Source organism: Marmota flaviventris, chromosome 15 (genome assembly GCF_047511675.1).
Source record: "Marmota flaviventris isolate mMarFla1 chromosome 15, mMarFla1.hap1, whole genome shotgun sequence".
NCBI lineage: Eukaryota > Metazoa > Chordata > Mammalia > Rodentia > Sciuridae > Marmota > Marmota flaviventris.
The window spans coordinates 36,521,651-36,541,210 of NC_092512.1; the positions used below are offsets into that span (position 1 = coordinate 36,521,651).

Consider the following 19,560-nt stretch of genomic DNA (forward strand, 5'->3'; position numbering starts at 1 on the left):
AAAAGAGTAACAGGGGAATTAAAATATCAATGAAAGATGACTTACCAGAAATAATAGAGGCCAGAAGACTGTATAATGACCTATTTAAAGTCTCCAAAAGATAAAGCTATCACCTGGAATTCTATATTCAGCAAATGTATCTGTTAAAAAAGTGAAATAAGGACATATTTCATATTTCAGATGAAAGGTTAAGAGAATTCATTGCTAGGAGACCTTCACACTGAGAAATGCTAAATGAAGTTCTTGTGGTTATAGGAAAATGATACAAATGGAAAGAAACATGGATTCACAAGAAGAAATAAAGGGAACCAGAAATATTGCAAAAAATAGGTTTCCTCTGAAAGGATTTCATAAGCATATAAAGCAGTAGAGTAATTTACAGAAGAGCTTTGTAGGTATGAATTAAACATTTATACCTCACTCTTTAAAATATAAAAATTAAAGGATAGGTATTTGGATAAAGTAAATGTTGAAGGTTTAAAACCAAAGGGAAACATTATTGTTCCAATGTAAAAATGGTTTAAAGAATGAACAGATAAAATAGAAGTAAGTAGGATGGTGCAAGAAATTAATTTAAAAAATCACTATGGGTAAATAGCAGAAAGATCAGTAGAGGGAAGTGAGAAACGAGTGGGGCGAAGAAAGGGGACGGAAATGTCCTGGGGACTGAATTAGAACAAGATATATTCCATGCTGTTTTAATTACTTCAAAATGGATTCTACTGTCATGTATAACTAAAAAGAACCCATTAAAAAAAGTAGTAGAGGATGGTATGTGTTAATAGATGTTCATTTAGTAATCAAATAAATTGAAATACCTCTCTTTTTTTTTTTTTTCTATTCAGAGAACACTATTGACATAATAAACTCTTGGCATAATAAACGACGTTGGGGGCTGGGGTTGTGGTTCAGTGGTAGAGCGCTTGCTTTTCACGTGTGAGGCACTGGGTTTGATCCTCAGCACCACATAAAATAAATAAATAAAATAAAGGTATTGTGTCCATCTGCAACTAAAAATATTTAAAAAAAATAAAGGATGTTGGTGAGAATTCAGGGAAATAGCACCTTTCTGACTGACAGAAGTATAATTTGGAACACAACAGTGTGCATGTTTTAGAGATACTATATATCTGGATATCAGACATCTGAAAAAGAAAGGGAAATTAGAATTTATAGGTGTTAGAGAAGTGCCTCTTATGATTTTAGATGCTTGATTGGAAAATACATAAATAAGATTTACTTGTGTTTTATTTTATTTTAATAACTCTTCTAGCATCTTTTATTAGAGAGCCATACTTTTGTTGTGGGGAAGAGGCATCCTGCTAAACAGCTGTAATAACAACATCATGGAGGCTGCATTAGTCAGGGTTCTCCAGAGAAACAAATCAACAGGAGGGAGGGAGGGAGGCAGGGAGATAGATAGATAGATATAGAGAAAGAGCTTTATTATGAAGGGTTGGCTCACATGATTATGGAGGCAGAGAAGTCCCATGATCTGCTGTCTTCAACCTGGAGGCCCAGGAAAGCTGGTGTAATTTCAGTCCAAACCCAAAGGCTTGTGAACCACAAGGAACCAATGGTGTAAGTTCTGGTCTGAGTCCAAAGGCCTAAAAAGCCGAAAGTACTCATATGCAAGGGTAGGAGAAAGATGGATATCCTAGCCCAAGCAGGGAGTAATCAATCTCCCTCCCTCCCTCCCTCCCTCTCTCCCTCCCTCTCTCCCTCCCTCCCTCTCTCTCTCTCTCTCTCTCTCTCTCTCTCTCTCTTTGCTTTCTGATCAACATGTGAACTGTTTCCTTCTGCCACACTCTTTTGCCAAGATGTCCTGCCTCATCTAGAGCCCTAAGGAATGGAGCCGGCCTTCTATGGACTAAGACCTCTAAAACCATGAGCCCTCAAATAAGCTTTTCCTCCTCTACATTGTTGTTGTTGGGTCTTTAAGTCACAGCAGCAAAAAAGCTGAATAAAACAGATGGAGGTGGAAAATATCATGATAAGCAATCCCCAAAAGCCAAAGGCCAAAGGTTTACTCTGATATGCGGATGCTAATTCACAATAAGGGGTGGGGGGACTAGGGAAGAATAGTGTTTAGGTAGAAGGGAGTGAAGAGAGGGGAGAGGGTCGGGGAGTCAGAAGGATAGTAGAATGAACCAGACATTATTACCCTATGTACATACATAACTAAATATCATGGGTGGGATTCTACATCATGTACAACCAGAAGAATGAGAAATTATATTCCATTTATGTGTGATGTATCAAAGTGCATTCTACTATCATGTATAACTAATTAAAACAAAAAAATGTGCTGTATTAATTCTATTCATATCAAGTTCAAAATAGAATTAATCTACATAAGGATCCTTGTTTTGGAGGCCAAGCCTATAGGATTTTGTTTTTAAGGGAAAGAGTATGTAACAAAGTCTCTTTAGTATTAGTGGTACTTAATCAGAGTGTACACCCGAATTACTGAGGAACATTTTCAAAATACAAAAGCTCTAGACCTCATTTACAGAAATTCTGATTGTACACCTTTAGGGAAGAATTTTTGTTGTTGTTGTTGTGGGACTTATTTATTTTTTAGCTACAGGTGATTTATATCATTTAAAACTATGTAGTGAAATCTTCATTATTTATTTATTTATTTTTAAAATTTTAAAAAAATATTTGCTTTTTTAGTTTTATTTTTATGTGGTGTTGAGGATTGAACCCAGTGCCTTGTGCATGCCAGGTGAGGGCGCTATTGCTTGAGCCACATCCCCAGCCCTTATTTATTTATTCATTTATTTGGTGCTGAGGATTGAACCCAGTGCCTCACACATGCAAGGCAAGTGCTGTACCACTAACCTATAGCCTCAGCCCTCCAGCAGCTCTTTATATGTTTATTGTTACTATCACAAGGATTTATCAAGATAAAATGCAGTGATAACAGGAAGAAAAGCAGTGAAGAGGAAATGATAACTTTAGGTTAGCTTCTGCAATATGTGATTTTATGTATCATCATGATTAGGCAAAGAGGTGTACCCTGAGAGCTGATAAAACATTATTTCTGCATGTGTCTCAGGGTGTTTCTAGAAGAGATCAGCATCTGAACCATTTGAATAAGTAGAAAAACTTACTAATGCGGGTGCTGTTCTATCCACTGCAGGCCTGAACACACACACACACACACACACACACACACACACACACTTCATTCTCCAGATACAAATATATACACCAAAGACATGCCCTAATTCCCACCTCCTCTAGCCACACCCTACCACTTTATTTACCACTCAGTTAATCTCTATCAGGGGATTAATTCACTGATTGGGTTAAGACTCTCACAACCCAATCCTTTCTCCTTTGAACTGTCTTGTGTTGTCTCTCATGTGAGCTTTTGGGAGATACCTCACATCCAAACCATAACACCATCCATTTACTGGCAAATGTCATAATTTCATTTTTCTTTAAGATTGGGTAATATTCCATCACACACACACACACACACACACACACACACACACACACATGCACTTTCTTTATCCATTCATCTGTTGAAGGGCACCTAGGTTGGTTCCATAGTTCAGCTATCGTGAGTTGAGCTGCTATAAACATTGATATGGCTGTATCACTGTAATATGCTGATTTTAAGTCCTTTGGGTATAAACTGAGGAGTGGAACAGCTGGGTCAAATTCCAAGTTTTCTGAGAAATCTCCATACCGCTTTCCATAATGATTTTGCCAATTTGCATTCCCACCAGCAATGTATGAAGGTACACTCTTATCACACATATTCTTTTGGGTGGGATTCTTTCTTGTTTTATATGTAACAGGATTTTCATTGCTTTATGGTTGAGTATGATTATACCACAATTTATTTATTCTGTTGATGGAAATGTGGGTTATTTCCAGTGTTTTGACTATGATAATTAATACTATGATAATTGTTTTGTATATCTTTTGATGCATTAATTTGTATACTCATTTCTAGGAGTAAAATTGCTGTTGTAATAGAGTATTATATGTTCAAGTTTGGTAGATACTGCCAAACAGTTTCCAAAGTAGGTACACCTTTTTACACCTCCTGAAGAAAGTTCCTGTTCTTCCAGATCCTTGTCCATACTTGGAAATATTAGTCTGGGTGTGTAGTGGTCTCTCAATGTAGCTTTAATGTTTTATTACTTGATAATTAATGGTATTGAGCATTTTTTATATCCCTTTTTGAAGTGCCTGTTAAGTCCTCTGCCCCTTTTTCTGTTGGATTGTCTTAGCACTTCTATACTTTTAACGAAATCTTTCATTGAAATATTCTCTTGTCTTCTAGAAGCTTCTTAGTTTTACTTTTCACAATTAGATCTGTGAACCATTTGGAATTGATTTTTACACGAGGTGAGCCATAGGTCAAGTTTTTTTCCTCAGATGAATAATTTATAGACATGGTACTTTTGTTTGTTTGTTTAAAGACCATTCATTCTTAGTGCTCAGCAATGTCATTCACCTTTGTCATAAATCACGTGCCCGATATATGGGACTTTTAAGACTATATTCTGTTTTATTGGTTTGTATCTTATCTTTGTGACATAGCACCCCATGGTAATTACTGTAACTTTTTATAATAAGTAATTTTTCTGGCACTGTAAGAGCCCCTACCCTACAGTATTTTTCTTCCAGATTGTGTAAGTTAGTTCTTAGCCATTTGTATTTGCATACATTTATTGTCAATTAAAAATAAAAACTCAAAAAGGCAGTGAAGAGTCATTAAGTTCAGTATGATAATGATCAGAAGTTTATGTAAGATTTTAAGAATGATTAGGTTAGCTCAAATGTAGAGAATCTTTTAAGATTAAAGAATGTCTTTGTATCTATTTCAGCATTAATTTTATATTCTTCTATTATACTATTTAATAAGTTGGCCTTATGTAAAACTAATGGCTAAAGAATACACTCATTTAGTATTTCTTAGAGTTTATAAGTTTACAAAAGCATGCAGACTAAAAATACAATTAAGTGATCTTGGTTTTTGTTTGCTTTTCAGGACATCTATGATAACAGTCTTCAGTAAATCAAACTTCTTCAAGAATTCTGTTCAGGAACCAAGTAGGATTTTTTTACATCATGACTTAGTCTGAATGCAAGAACAAGAAATAGGTTTTATCTGTAAATATAATGAAGGGCTGTGTATAAACACTGACCCCAACACAATTCTAATGAGCATTTTAGACATGAGTTTACACCGGCAAATGGGTTCAGATCGAGATCTTCAGTCTTCTGCTTCATCTGTGAGCTTGCCTTCTGTCAAAAAGGCACCCAAAAAACGAAGAATTTCAATAGGCTCTTTGTTTCGGAGGAAAAAGGATAACAAACGTAAATCAAGGGAGCTAAATGGCGGGGTGGATGGAATTGCAAGTATTGAAAGTATACATTCTGAAATGTGTACTGATAAGAACTCCATTTTCTCTACAAATACCTCTTCTGACAATGGATTAACTTCTATCAGCAAACAAATTGGAGACTTTATAGAGTGCCCTTTGTGCCTTTTGCGGCATTCTAAAGACAGATTTCCTGATATAATGACTTGTCATCATAGATCTTGTGTGGATTGCTTACGACAATACCTAAGGATAGAAATTTCTGAAAGTAGAGTTAATATCAGTTGCCCAGAATGTACTGAACGGTTTAATCCCCATGACATTCGTTTGATATTAAGTGATGATGTCTTGATGGAAAAATATGAAGAATTTATGCTTAGACGGTGGCTTGTAGCAGATCCTGATTGTAGGTGGTGTCCAGCTCCAGACTGTGGGTAAGAAGATATTGTTTGACTTTTCTTAAGTTACATCATTTTTTTTCTGTGGGGATAAAAGAATTTGTTGACTGTTACTGAAAAGAACAATCTTAACATGTCCAAGAATTCATTGATTCAACAAGTATGTTCAGCACATACCAGGTTAGGCACAATGTTAGGTACTAAAGGCAGGAATCCTATCATATGTTGTCACTGTGTTATATTTTCACGTGAAAGCATTTTGGAAGAAAAGAGTAAGATGGAAGAGAACAGGATCTAGTGGTATGCAAAACTGAAAATTTCCCCACCATTCATTTCGAGAATTTTTATTTTGGAATAACAGATGAAAGGACCAGGTTCTTTGTGATCATCAATTAGTACCTTTCGAAAATACCTCAACTATGCTACAGAATGATGTGTTCTACATATAGGGTTTATATAATGCTTCATTTGCCTCAAGTTTTTGAATTACAAATCCATTTTCCCCACATTTAAAATAAAATATTTTTCAGTATATTTGATTATTATGTTAACAATAGTCTCTATTTATATAATGTGTTTATTATGTTTAGTTGTTAGAACCAGGAGAAAACAGTCATATGCTCTTTAAGAATAGTAAAAACTACCAATAGTGAGGTTTAGCATACATTAGTACAATATACATTATAATAACAGTTTATGAAAACCTCCAATTTTCAGTTTATTTGGGTATAGTCTCAGGCAAGGCTGGAATGTGAGCCTTATAACTTGAGGATTCTTCTCTGAATCAAACCCATTTTTAAAAAATATTTTTTAGTTGTAAATGGACACAATATCTTTATTTATTTATTTTTAATGTGCTGAGGATCGAACCCAGTACCTCACCTGTGCTCTACCACTGAGCCACAATTCCAACCCCTCAAACCTATTTTTAAAAGCTTGTTGTATAGTCAATTTTCAAATTGTATTTAACCTATATTTCTATATTTTATAATTTTAAATGACAAAAGTCATAAAGATTTCATATGATAATATTTATTAGTAACATTTAAATTTTTTCAAAATGGACACTTTGGGATGTTTTTGAACATTTTTCTCATTAAGACTTCATTGTTTAAAATGGCTTAGTATTTTAAATACTTGAAGAAAATAAATGTTAAGTATAAAATATAAGTAATAGAAACTTCAGTTATGAAAACAACCATTGGATATGTACGTTTAATAAAGAATTATCCTTCATTAATTTGACTATATAGTAATTTTGTATAGCCAGTTGTCAGTAACTTTATTCACAAAGGACAGAGAAAACATGTCACAGAGATTAATTTTTAAGTATATTTTGGTTTATGCTGGTTCTGTAGGTGAAGAGCATATTTTTTAAATATTTTTTTGTAGTTGTAGATGGACAGCATGTCTTTATTTATTTTTATGTGGTGCTAAGGATCGAACTCAAGCCCTCATGTGTGCAAGGCAAGCACTCTGCCAGTGAGCCCTAGCCCCAGCCCAAGAGTATATTTTATATACTTGATGATGTTTCAGACTTTTTGTTGGTGGTATATGGAAAACCTCACCAGTAGCATAAAACTTGAATGTGTACTTTGAAAACAAAGTATACATGAGTCCTGATTAAAGTTAGTTTTATCATGAGCATGTAGAAACCTGATTTTGAATCCCTATCCCATCATGTTACAAGGATTGAGCTCCATCTTTAAAGCTATTAGTAGCAAAATTCCTAGTACATACTAAGCTTCTCATAACTTTTGTTATTCTTTACCTTCATTTCCTAAGTGTTTTGTTTTTTGGCAATGCCAGGGATTGAACCCAGATCCTTATGCTTGCTAGGCAAGGACTCTACCACTGAGCTACACACTCAGGACTCTGTTCTTATTTTTTTTAAATCAGTCAGTCAAAAGTTTAATGGACCGATGTGCCAGGTACTGGAGGTTTAATAATGGATAAAAGACAAAAGTCCCTGCCTTTTTGGAGCGTGTTAAAACCTTTGGAACCCACAGAGGGACTTTAAAAGATTAAAATTCCATTTATCATTTAAATCTAGAGTAAGGAATACAGGTAAATATCTGAATATTTGGTGGTCATTTATACAAATGCTTCACCAGAGCACCAGGACCACAGGTGTATAATGTGGCATTTAACCCCTCATTATTCAACACGCTTGAAAAGTTTTTTTATTTTTTTATTTTTTGCCTTTTAGAAATGTCAGATGTGAAATTATAAATTTTCCCTTTTGCATTTGATATTTATCAATATGGCTATTTTTTGTATCTGTCTTTAATTTTATTTACACAAGTTGTTTAACACACTTTAAGAAATACTGTCTTTGCTTCAGAGTAGAAAAGAACGTTGACCTGGTTTCTATTTGATATCTCTTGAGGTTTCTGGCCCAATATTATTTCTGCTCTTCTGAGGGCCAGGCTTCCCTTTAAACTTGTTTAAAGGATGGTATTTCTAACAAACCCCTCTTGAGAAGAGGTTTAGAGCTTTATCCACAAAGGACCGAGAAAGCTGAGTACTGTGATTTAACTAGAGTGAAGCTTTCTGGTCTTCTTGTAGAACATACCAGTCCTCACAGATTTCAAAGAAAAAAATTTGGTCAATGGCTATGGAGAAGAACTGGGATGAAGGAAATATAAGAGGAGAGGAAGCATAGAATCTGTGTTGGATAAAAGTACTCAATTACCTTCTGTTGTTTAGGAGGCCTTATTTGTATGTTGTCTAGTCAGAAAGCAAAAAATGGTGTTTTTAGTTTCTATCATTGCCTGTTTCAATTGACTAAAATCCTGCCAGCGGCTACATGATTCCTGTCATCTTATGTGAGTACCTCTTTCTTTTCTGGAGACCTTTGAATGTACAGGACATTTATTATTCTAGAATGAAATTAATTTAAATGTCTGTGAGCCAGCCCCTTAAGGAGGGAAAAAAGTATTTATTTTTTCTTTGTAACCATAGGTAAACCTCATGCTCTATGAAAAATTGTTGAGTGAACCAGTTTGATTATATATCCCTAACATTAAGACATTAAAATTACACAGATAATAAGTGTGGGAAGTTGAATTTGTACCAGCTATCCTACATCTCTCTTCTGGCTTTGTAAATTGTGACTGAGTTGAAAAAAATAATTGATTTTAGCTTTGTCCCCTGTATTAAGACAGATCTCTCCATTCTGTCTCTCCTTCCTTCAATAAAAAGTAGATTAGAGAAGAGGGTTAGAAAACAATGGCTTTTCTTTTCCATTCAATTTACTATTTTATATAAATATTTTACTTTGTCATAGATACTATAGATTCATAATTAATAGAAAGTTAAGTGTACAGTATTTTTTACTGTAAGTACAGTGATTAAGCTGTCTTAAAGCTGAAGGAAATGAAGCTTTGCCAAATCATGCTTGTTGATTGAATTGTGTTTAATCCATGTGTTTGAACTTATCTGTGATGACGATAGTGAGAGAATTCATCTATCGGAAGTAAAATGAATTTAAGATGTAGTTTAAAGGGTAAGGTACTTAAGGGAGTAATAGGTCCAGAAATAGAAGAACTTGCTGTTTCTTTAAATCTTGCAGAATCTTATATCTATAATCTTGAAATTTGGTAAAATCTCAGTTATAATTATTATTTAAATTTTATTTTCAGTACTTTACCCTTTAAACTGAAGATTGAACCCAGGGCTTCACAGATACTAGGCAAGCCTTCTGCTGAGCTACACTCCCAGCCCAAAATTTCTTTTTTTTTTTAATTTTATTTTTTTTTATTAGCTACACATGGCATTACAATGATCTTGGCAATTCATACATTTGTATCATTGCCAAAATTTCTTAATTGAAAGTTTCATTGAGATAATTGTAGATGCACATTTTAAGAAATAATATACAGAGATCCTTTGTACACTTCCCACTACTTGTCCCCCTACGAAACCATTTGGTAAAGCAGAACATTATTAGAATATAATCATCACTTAAGATAAATGAGGATGTTGGCAAAGATACAATCTCATTTTACTCACTTTCCCTGGTTTTACTTAGGCTTAAAAATTGTGTGCATGTGCATTTAGTTAAATAGAATTCAATCTTCAGTTTAAAGGGTAAAGTACTAAAAATAAAATTTAAATAATGATTATAACTGAGATTTTACCAGATTTCAATATCATGTGTAGATTTGTGAGTCTGCCACCATAGTCAAGGTTACTGCAGTTCCATCACAAAGATCCCTCATTGCTCATGTTTCATAACAATATCCACCTCCCTCCCTCCCACTTAATAACCCTTTTCCCTGGCAGTTACTAACAATTTTTCATTTCTAAAATTTTGCCATTTTAAAAATGTATAAATAGGGGCTGGAGTTGTGGCTCAGAGATAGAGTGTTCTCCTAGCATGCATGAGGCACTGGGTTTGATCCTCAGCACCACATAAAAATAAAAAATAGAGATATTGTATCCACCTATAACTATAAAATAAATATATATTTTTAAAAATGTATAAATAGAAGCATGTGGTTTGTAACTTTTTAAATTTACTTTTTTTCAGTCAGTATAGTTCCCCAGAGATTCATCTAAGTTGTTACCTGTATTAGTTTCTCTCTTGTTAAGTAATGTTCCATGGTGTACATATATGCACCATTTACTTGTTGAAGGACATTTGAACTCTTTATAGTTTTTGACTATTATGAATAAAGCAACTATTGGATATTCATGGACAAAATCTTCCATTATCCTGGGATAAATGCTCAGAAATTAAGTCAAAAGATTTTAAAGTGCCAAACATATTTATTCAGAGAATAGATATTAGTGCTATACACAAATATGTTGTTCTCAGTTTTTCCTTTTCTCTGAAGCAAAATTATCCAAACTACTTCTTGATTGAAAAATTCTGGTTTATGTGCTTTTTGGAAGGAGATTGGTACCGACTGATTTTTACCATAGCACAGAAAAAAAAAAGTGAGACTTTATGCATAAATTACAAGATAACAATTTATAAATTGGCACAGTATGCCACTATCAGGTATAGTTCTTTCATATTCACTACATTTTAAGATAATCATTTTCTTTTTAACTTTTCTGATTTTAAAAGTAACAAATAATTGTAGGAAACCAGAAATACGTAAAGAAGAAAATTAAAACCTCAATACCTGAAAAACCAATGTTAAAATTTTTGGTGTATTTCTTTCTAAGTCTTTTCTGTGAACATACAATACTGATTTAATACAGATTTTAAAAATAGAATTGGGATTAGGCTAAATATAACTTGATATCCTGTATCACAGTGAAAAGTTTAAAAAGTTAAGATTGAACTTTTAAAATGTTTTTAAACTGTCTTCATTTATGATCTACTCATCCTTTTTTCATTTTTTTTTAAATTCTTTTAACATTTTTTTAGTAGTCAGTAGACCTTTGTTTTATTTATTTATATGAAGTGCTGAGAATCGAACCTAGAGCCTCACATGTGCTAGGCAAGGGCTCTACCACTGAGCCACAACCTCAGCCCCCTTTTCTTTCATTTTTATATTGGTGAGATAGATGGTATTAGAGTTATAGCTGTTTGCGAACACATAAATGGAAAATTGTTTCAGGAATAACATTTTATTTGGATAGGTTTTTTTTTACTTCCTAGTTCTTGTTTTATGTCATATTTTAAATTGTATTTCTTGTTCTTTCAAGTTATGCTGTGATAGCATTTGGATGTGCCAGCTGTCCAAAATTAACTTGTGGGCGAGAAGGCTGTGGAACAGAATTTTGCTACCACTGTAAACAGATTTGGCACCCCAACCAAACCTGTGATGCTGCTAGACAGGAGAGAGCCCAGAGTTTACGTTTGAGAACTATACGTTCTTCATCCATTAGTTACAGTCAAGAGTCTGGAGCAGCAGGTATTTATGTTCGATTTTTTTTCTAATAAGATACTTGACATATACAGAATACCTACTCGTTTTAATAAAAAGTAATCATAGCTACTGTTACACTTGTTCTCCCTTCACTTTTTAAAAGTGTTTTAGGTTTTAAGTGCATTTCTATCCCAAAAGGACTCCTTCTTTCCTGTGGAAGAAAGTGACTCTGAGATCAAAAAGATTGTTATTGTTAAAAAAGAAAACAAAACTCATAATTATTTTTATATTTCCAATAAAATAACAATTTTGAATGTATCACCTTTAGATTATTTCTAATTATGTAAATATCACAAGATTAAAAATTGAAGATGTTGTTCTTGGAATCAGTTCCATTCAATATTTTGTGAAATGCATTTTAAGTTAGCGATCTCATTCAGTCCCAGGTAATAAAAGGATATTAAGAATTTTAAGGTGTCTTTGGCCAGGAATTTAAAAACTACCCAGGGATTTGCATATGAGCAATGTATTTATCTCAGATACTAAAACAACAAAAACCTGAGCATCTTAATGTTCTTGGAGTAAATATTCAAAAAGTTTAATATTTCCAGTTGACAAAATTTTCATTGTTTATTGGAATTCCAATCCGTTTTAGAAAAATATTTTTCTAATTAGTTGTAATAGAGGAAAAACATGGAAAATGCAGGAATTAATTAAGAAAACAATGTACATTCCTACCAGTTGTATATGAAGATTGCCATGTACTTTGTGCTACTAGAAAAAAAAGGTCTCATTTAAACTTTAACATGGAATATTAAACATTTAATACTTTATTTAATGTGCATGGATTTTCATTCTTGTTTGCTTACTGACTTGTTTCCTCTCCTAAAGATTTAGGGTGCGACTCAAAAGTACTAGTTTTAATTTATAGATATCTACAAATTGGGTCCAGAAGCAATTGGGGCCTGAATATACCTAAACTATCCCCAAAGGAAGATGTCATTGTCCTGTTCCCTTGGAAATAATCTCCCTCTCCTCTAACTAAGCAGGAGTGGGTATTTATTTGTTTTTTGGTCATAAGACACAGTCATATAGAACAAGAGTGAATGGAGTCTAGAATCAGACTGCCTAGATTCAGATCTCAGATTCTCCACTTTCTCTTTGACCTTGAGCAAGTTACTTATTTCATCTTTTAAAGTAAAGATATAACAATGCTTATGTTTACAGTGTTGAAATATTCCCTGGCTCTGAGTATATGAGATAGGGAAACAGAAACCATAGTCACCTGCTAAAGATTTGAGCATATCTGGGCCATCATTACATAAAAGATAATGTGGCAATAACTTTTGTTATATTTTTAAAAAGCATTATGAATTAATTATGCAAACAAGTATTGGTCTTCCTCAGAGTAGTAACCAGTAGAGAGTTTATGTTTATTTCAGCAGTCCTAGCTCAGAATGGCTTACTGGCATAAACTTTTTAGATTTTTCTAATTTAATGTCAGTTTGATTTGACAATATGGTATCAGGGAATAATCAAAAGTTCCTTCAGAGCTAACCCTAAGATAACGGTATCATACAGAGTTGAATCATAGATACTGGTTTAGGGCTTGTCAAAAGTAAGATGTGACTGTATGATAACAAGAATGGTTTTTTTTTTTATATGTAAAGTATATAAAGTAACTGTGAAGACAATTTTGAAAGAAAATCTCCCAATGATTTGAGCCAAATAGTAGCATTGTTGGAATAAATATCACCTCTCAATATGATTATTAAAAAAATAAACTTCATTTGGAACTTATTCCATGTTTAAAATTATAGTTCTGAAAATTTAAAGTACCTGCATTTTTACATATACTACTTAAAAATACTACTTTTACATATACTACTACTTAAAAATCAAAGCTCTCGAAACAAATGTGTGATCATTTCTTTTGATTTAATCTATTTTTTTAAAAAAGCCCAAGTTGGCTTCTCATAGACCTGTGGAAAGAGAAAAAAGAAATGGAGTTACTATATAAACTAGTTTTTTAAAATTACTTTTACCCTAGATATCATGGTATTCTTTGTTTCCTGCCATCATGATACAGTGAAAAATTTGTATGATTGGTATAATAATTTATTGGTTAGTTATTTCTAATCAATCACTGAAGATAAATATGTGCTTAATCACAAGGTTCATTAAATAACTTATAATGTTTATATTTGTCTTTAAACTATGACAGATGAAGTCTATTATGAAAAGTCTGTGAGACTTTTCTTTATAGCTATTGAAGGTTCATATGCTTGGAGTTGTATTTTCAATGAACTAATTTTTTTTTAATTTTTGCTATTTATTTTCCTCTTTATAAAAATATAACTACCACCCCCACCTCTATTCCATACTACTACCATTCTAAGACATAACCTCTGAAAACATTTGAGAACATAGTGTTTTGTAATGTTTTTTCTTAATAGGACAGTGGCCTGTATTTTAATAGTAAAAATAAATATAATAGTCAATAAAGATGGAAGTCTTACCAAACTCTTTTAAAAGGTATGGGAAACTTTTTTTCTCCTAATATCATTCAACTGTGGCTTAATGCTTGTGAAATGGAGACTCAGTTGACCCATCTAATCAGTAATACAATTTCATTTAGGATTTTTGCATTATGAGACCATTTTGAGAGAAACATACCAGTATATAATGTGAACAGCAAATTCTTGTTCGAATTTTTTGGTTTGAGGAAACAAAACAGCTTTTCATAAATATGTATAGAAAATGAAAATGTGAGAACAGATATACCAAAACCACATGACCTATGATGTTAATTCTCTAACTTCAGCATATTAAAAGGCTGGTTTTTGTTGTTTGGGAACTGTAAGAATAAAGAAATGTTACCTTTGATAACTTTCAGTTTGTTCCAAAGGTTGCATGGATTAGAGCCAAAATTTGAGTCTCTTTATTCCCACCTTTAATTGAGATATCTACTATTGAGTATTCTCTGGTATAAGGAAGCCTATCAATTAATATGCCACTTAAACAAGATAGGATTAGCCTTTCTTTTCTTTGATATACTAAATATTGAATGAGGTATAAAAGCCAGTTTTTTTCTTTTGTGTCCCAGTGTTTATAAATTTTTAATATAGGCTTTATGTTCTCTGGATTATAACTTATGGATATTTTTAATTTTTATATTCTAGTAATTTTCATTTATCTTGATCTGGCTACATAGAGTTATCAGTTTGCTCAAAATTGCTTGAATCATTAAAATACTAATTATGAACATTGACCAGTTCTTAAGTTAAAAAACAATTTTGCCCTAGAAGAAACACTAAGGAACCCTGAATTCTCTGATAAAGCACAGGTAAAATTTGACCATAAAATTTGTAGAAAGGAAAATAGAATTTAGCTTAATATTTATAATATAAGAAATTGGAACAAATACTTAAATTTAGTGGTTAACCCTATAAATAAATATCTTTTCTAAACTGGGTGTATGTATGTGTGCATTTATATATATATTAATGTATATATGTAATATGCATATATGTTATCTATATCTAGAAAATGTAATTGGCCAATAGTAAAAGTAAAATAATCACAGGTTGCTATTTAAATAGCTGCAAAAGGTCAAAATAGTTGTAGCATTTAAGATTACTCTTATTCTGTCCTTGATTCCTGAAGTTATATACCACTTGATTTTAAATTGGTACCACTATCAGTTATAATCATATTTCTGTAGTAGGAGCATATACCAACATTTGTAAATGAATAAAAAGGACAAAGACAACTCAAAAAAAGTCATGAGTATGATTGACAATGGTTGCTTTTGTACTGATATTTTCCCAGGGTATTTAGTGTTTATAACCATAACTTTCTCTCTTATCTCTTCCCTTTTATTTTGGTTACTGATTCTTTGTGTGGTCCATCTATCTTTTGTATGTGGTACAAGGGAAAACCCTGCTTTTCTAAAGATGCTGTCATTTTTATAGTGTTTGCAGTTGATGTTATTAGAAGTGAATTCCCAGTACTTAGGATATAGTGCCTATTATTAATAGTTGTCACTTCCTATTAGCATTTATTTACTATAGGAATAGCATACAGACTATCTACATTTGAGTTAAGTGGAGATGTTTAAAGAAGTTCTAGAACAAGAAGTACCATTCAGAAGACAGCTATGGTATCTAGACAAGACAAACTTCATGTAGTTTGCAGCTTGTCTAATGCTGTCCTTGATTCTCCTTTTTTTTATTCTCATTATTTGACTACTATGTTTGAAAAATGTTTACAACTTGAAATTTTCATGAAAGATATGTTCCCTCTCAAAAGGGAAGAAAGATGCTTTGTAGATAGCATTAAGGTATCAGTTAATAAACGCTAAGATTTTTTTTGGTAGACCTACAAATGATAATGTACTAGAAATTATTTTTAGACCAGTTTTATATACTTAACAGGTATCTCTGTGTTTCTAATAGCTGATGATATAAAGCCATGTCCACGTTGTGCTGCTTATATAATAAAGATGAATGATGGGAGCTGTAATCACATGACATGTGCTGTCTGTGGTTGTGAGTTTTGTTGGTTGTGTATGAAAGAAATCTCTGATTTACATTATCTAAGGTAAGCTTTTAGAGGGAGCTATTTATTTGTAAATATGATTTTATAAGACAAAATTTTTTTTGAAAATATACTAAACATTTTTAAACATGGGATTTATAAGATATTTAAAGGGGTGGGTTTCTTCTAGTTACATAAATTTAGAGGGTTATTTATGAGTTTTATATTTTTGTTTGTTTTGAAACATGCTGTGGGAGTCTCAATATTTTGTCCAGGCTAGTCAAGCATTCCTGAATTTAAGTGATCCTCCCATCTCAGTCCCCTGAATGCTGGGATTATGAGCATGTGCCACCATGCCCAATTTATACTAGCTGTTTGGAATTAATAACTAGTCCAAAATAGGAAAGGGAGATTTTATTTCTTTGTTTTGTTTTTTGTTGAACTAGAATGTTAGTATTTAATGCCTTGTTTGTCATTATACTAGATCATAAATATTGCTTTCTAATTTTCTCATATACAAATTTCCTCATTTAGGCCACAAACTATAATCAGATAACGATATGCCTCAAGTAGGATAAATTCTTTGTGTTAATTTAGTCTTCAAAAATTAAAGATTTGGGAGTTATAGAGGACTATGAATAAATTTTAAATCTGTTTTTCAACATCCTGCTAATGTATTTTATGGTGAATCGTCCCTTAATTTTTTTTTTTTGGCTTTTATATGAAAGATCAGAATTCAAAAAAAGGAGGAAAATAAATTTGAGAAGTTTCCTAATATAGTCATTGCTTTAATGTGTTAATAGTAATTTGCTGTGATATTTTGCAGTAGTTATTTACATTATAATTTTTCCCACTAGTCCATCAGGATGTACTTTTTGGGGGAAAAAACCCTGGAGTCGAAAGAAGAAAATCTTGTGGCAGCTGGGAACCCTTGTTGGTGCTCCTGTAGGAATTGCTTTAATAGCTGGCATTGCTATCCCAGCAATGATTATTGGCATTCCTGTATATGTGGGCCGTAAGGTAAATGCATACTTCCTTCTCAGTGTATTAGTTTATTCTAAATCTTTAGGTGGATCTTTAGTATTGGCAAAAATTTTTTGCTTTGTTTTTTGTTTGTTTTCAGATAAAAAGTTATTTTTATTTTCTTCAATGTAAAACAGTTACCGTTTTTCAAAAAACACTTTCAGTGTTAAGATAATAACATGCATAAAAAGCAGTCTTTCTTTAAAATTCTTGGATTCTGAAAGCTTTAGTACATTTGCATTGTCAAGCTAACCTTGGGGGTTTTTTAAAAAATTTTAGTTGTTGATAGACCTTTATTTATTTATATGTGGTGTTGAGAATCCAACCCAGTGCCTCACACGTGCCAGGCAAGTGTGCTACCACTGAGCCATAGTCCCAGTCCTCAAGCTAACTTTGAATATAAAGTATTTAGGGGTACATATCTGACATTTGTCTTATGAGTGTATCCTTGTAAAATCAGGTGAGATTTTTTTTTAATAAAAGTAGCTAAATAATAAATGCCCTCAGGCATAGGATAATTAGCCAATTGTTTGCTCCTTTATACTTCAGTTCAGAGTTCCGCCTCTTGAATTACTGCTATTAGTAAATACATTCTTCTGTAGATTATAATAATCTGGTAGAAGTCTAAACACATTTATTAATTACTACCACTGGCCTGTGATTGTTGAATTATACCTCATTAGCTCAGCAAATAATTATTTTTTGAAGAGTTAATGGGATCATTTATGAAATACTAAGAAGTCTGCTGCAGTCTTAATTAATAGAACCTCAGAAATGAAAAATAACTGTAGAAATTATCTAATCCCAACCCTGTTCCCAAGCAGAACAAAGAATAGCAATTTCCATTTTTTTTCTATTTATTGATTCTCTTTAGTTATACATAACATTAGGATTCATTTTGACATAATTATAAAAACATGGAATATTATTTGCTCTAATTTAGTCCCTGGTACTTCCCCTTTTCCTTCCTTCCCTCCACTTTACTTTATCTTTCTGCTATTAGAGATTTTTAAAATTTAATGTCTTAGTCTTAATGGTATATTCATGTATGTATATAGGAAAGTTAGGTCAGATTCATTCCACTATTCTTCCCCTATCCTGTCCTTCTTCCCTTCCCTTCAGTCCCCCCCTTCATTTACTCCAGGGATTTTTTTTTTTTTTTTTTTAATGGGAATCCTCACCCCTCTGCTTATTTCGGACTAGCTTCTCATATCAGAGAAAATATTTACCCTCTGACTTTTTGGTCTTTTTTTTTTTTTTTTTTAACTTAGCACAAAAGTCTCCAGTTCCATCTACTTACCATCAACTGCCATAATTTTGTTATTTTTTATGTCTAATATTCATTGTGTATATATACACATTTCCTTTAAAAGGATAGTAATTTCTAAAAAGGAAACTAACAGTTGTTGAGTCTGTGTGAAAGATGTTTTATGTACTTTAACTTATTCTAACTCTGTAACAACCTTATTTTAGTCTCTTGATTTATATGATAGAATGTTGAGATTTTTTAAAGTTCATGTAATTTATCATTAGCTACACAGAAAGAAATAGACTTGGGATTTAAATCCAAATGGATTCTTTATGTAAAAATCTCTGAGAAGTGTCACTGTAACCATTTGGGCCCTTCAATGATGAGGAAACCATCAGCTTATGAGGCCGCCCATTCTGTTATCAAATGGCTATAAATTGTTAGAGAATTCTTGTGTTTTGAGTCAAAAACTATTTCCTTCATTCTGTTTCTGATTTCTGGGACCAAGGTGTAAGGTTGATCCTATTCCACATAACCCCCCAATGTTTTTCATCGAACATGTGTTTTATAATCAGGAAAAAAAAATAGGCTAATTTTTTTAAAGTTAGTTTGGGGGGCTGAGGGTATATATATATGTTCAGTGATAGAGTGCTTTGCCTAGCATGCAGATGGACCTGGGTTAGATGCCCAGCACCACACACACAACACACACACACACACACACACACACACACACAAATTTAGTTTTGGAACTGATAACAAATGTTTATAAACCAGATATTTATCCCAGAAGGGCTCAAGTAAATAAACCTAAACTTTAAAACTTCTCCAGTATAGGCCCTGAGTGTAATAATTTTTCGTGTGGTATTCAAAGTAAGATTTTTTTTAAAACAAAACCATTTTTTTAACATACTTAGAAGAAGAGAAAGAGAGACTGCTAACACTGCACATACCTACAAATAATTTATAGAGGGGAGAATATTTGCTGCATGCTTCAAGTCTTAGGTGCTATTATAAGATTCCTTTTCTCAAACATGTACCAAAAGGATTGCAAGTTAATGAATTAGTTTTGCATGTTAGCAGTGTTCTGTGGTATTTAGCAATCCAAACCAGTGCAGGAAAACCTGTTAGGTTGATGAAGTACCCAAAAGCTTAGCCTACATTTATAA

At 32.6% G+C, this 19,560-nt stretch overlaps 1 protein-coding gene across 1 annotated transcript in view; it reads left to right on the plus strand.

The window, feature by feature from the left end:
- Rnf19a (ring finger protein 19A, RBR E3 ubiquitin protein ligase) overlaps nucleotides 1-19,560 on the plus strand; it is a 42,072-nt gene that overhangs the window by 13,463 nt on the left and 9,049 nt on the right. Inside the window, exons 2-5 of the mRNA XM_027948685.2 lie at nucleotides 5,021-5,788; nucleotides 11,417-11,625; nucleotides 16,038-16,182; nucleotides 16,977-17,139. Of these exons, the coding sequence (XP_027804486.1) occupies nucleotides 5,115-5,788; nucleotides 11,417-11,625; nucleotides 16,038-16,182; nucleotides 16,977-17,139 (1,191 nt within the window). The 5' untranslated portion in view covers nucleotides 5,021-5,114. The remainder of the gene's footprint in view (nucleotides 1-5,020; nucleotides 5,789-11,416; nucleotides 11,626-16,037; nucleotides 16,183-16,976; nucleotides 17,140-19,560) is intronic.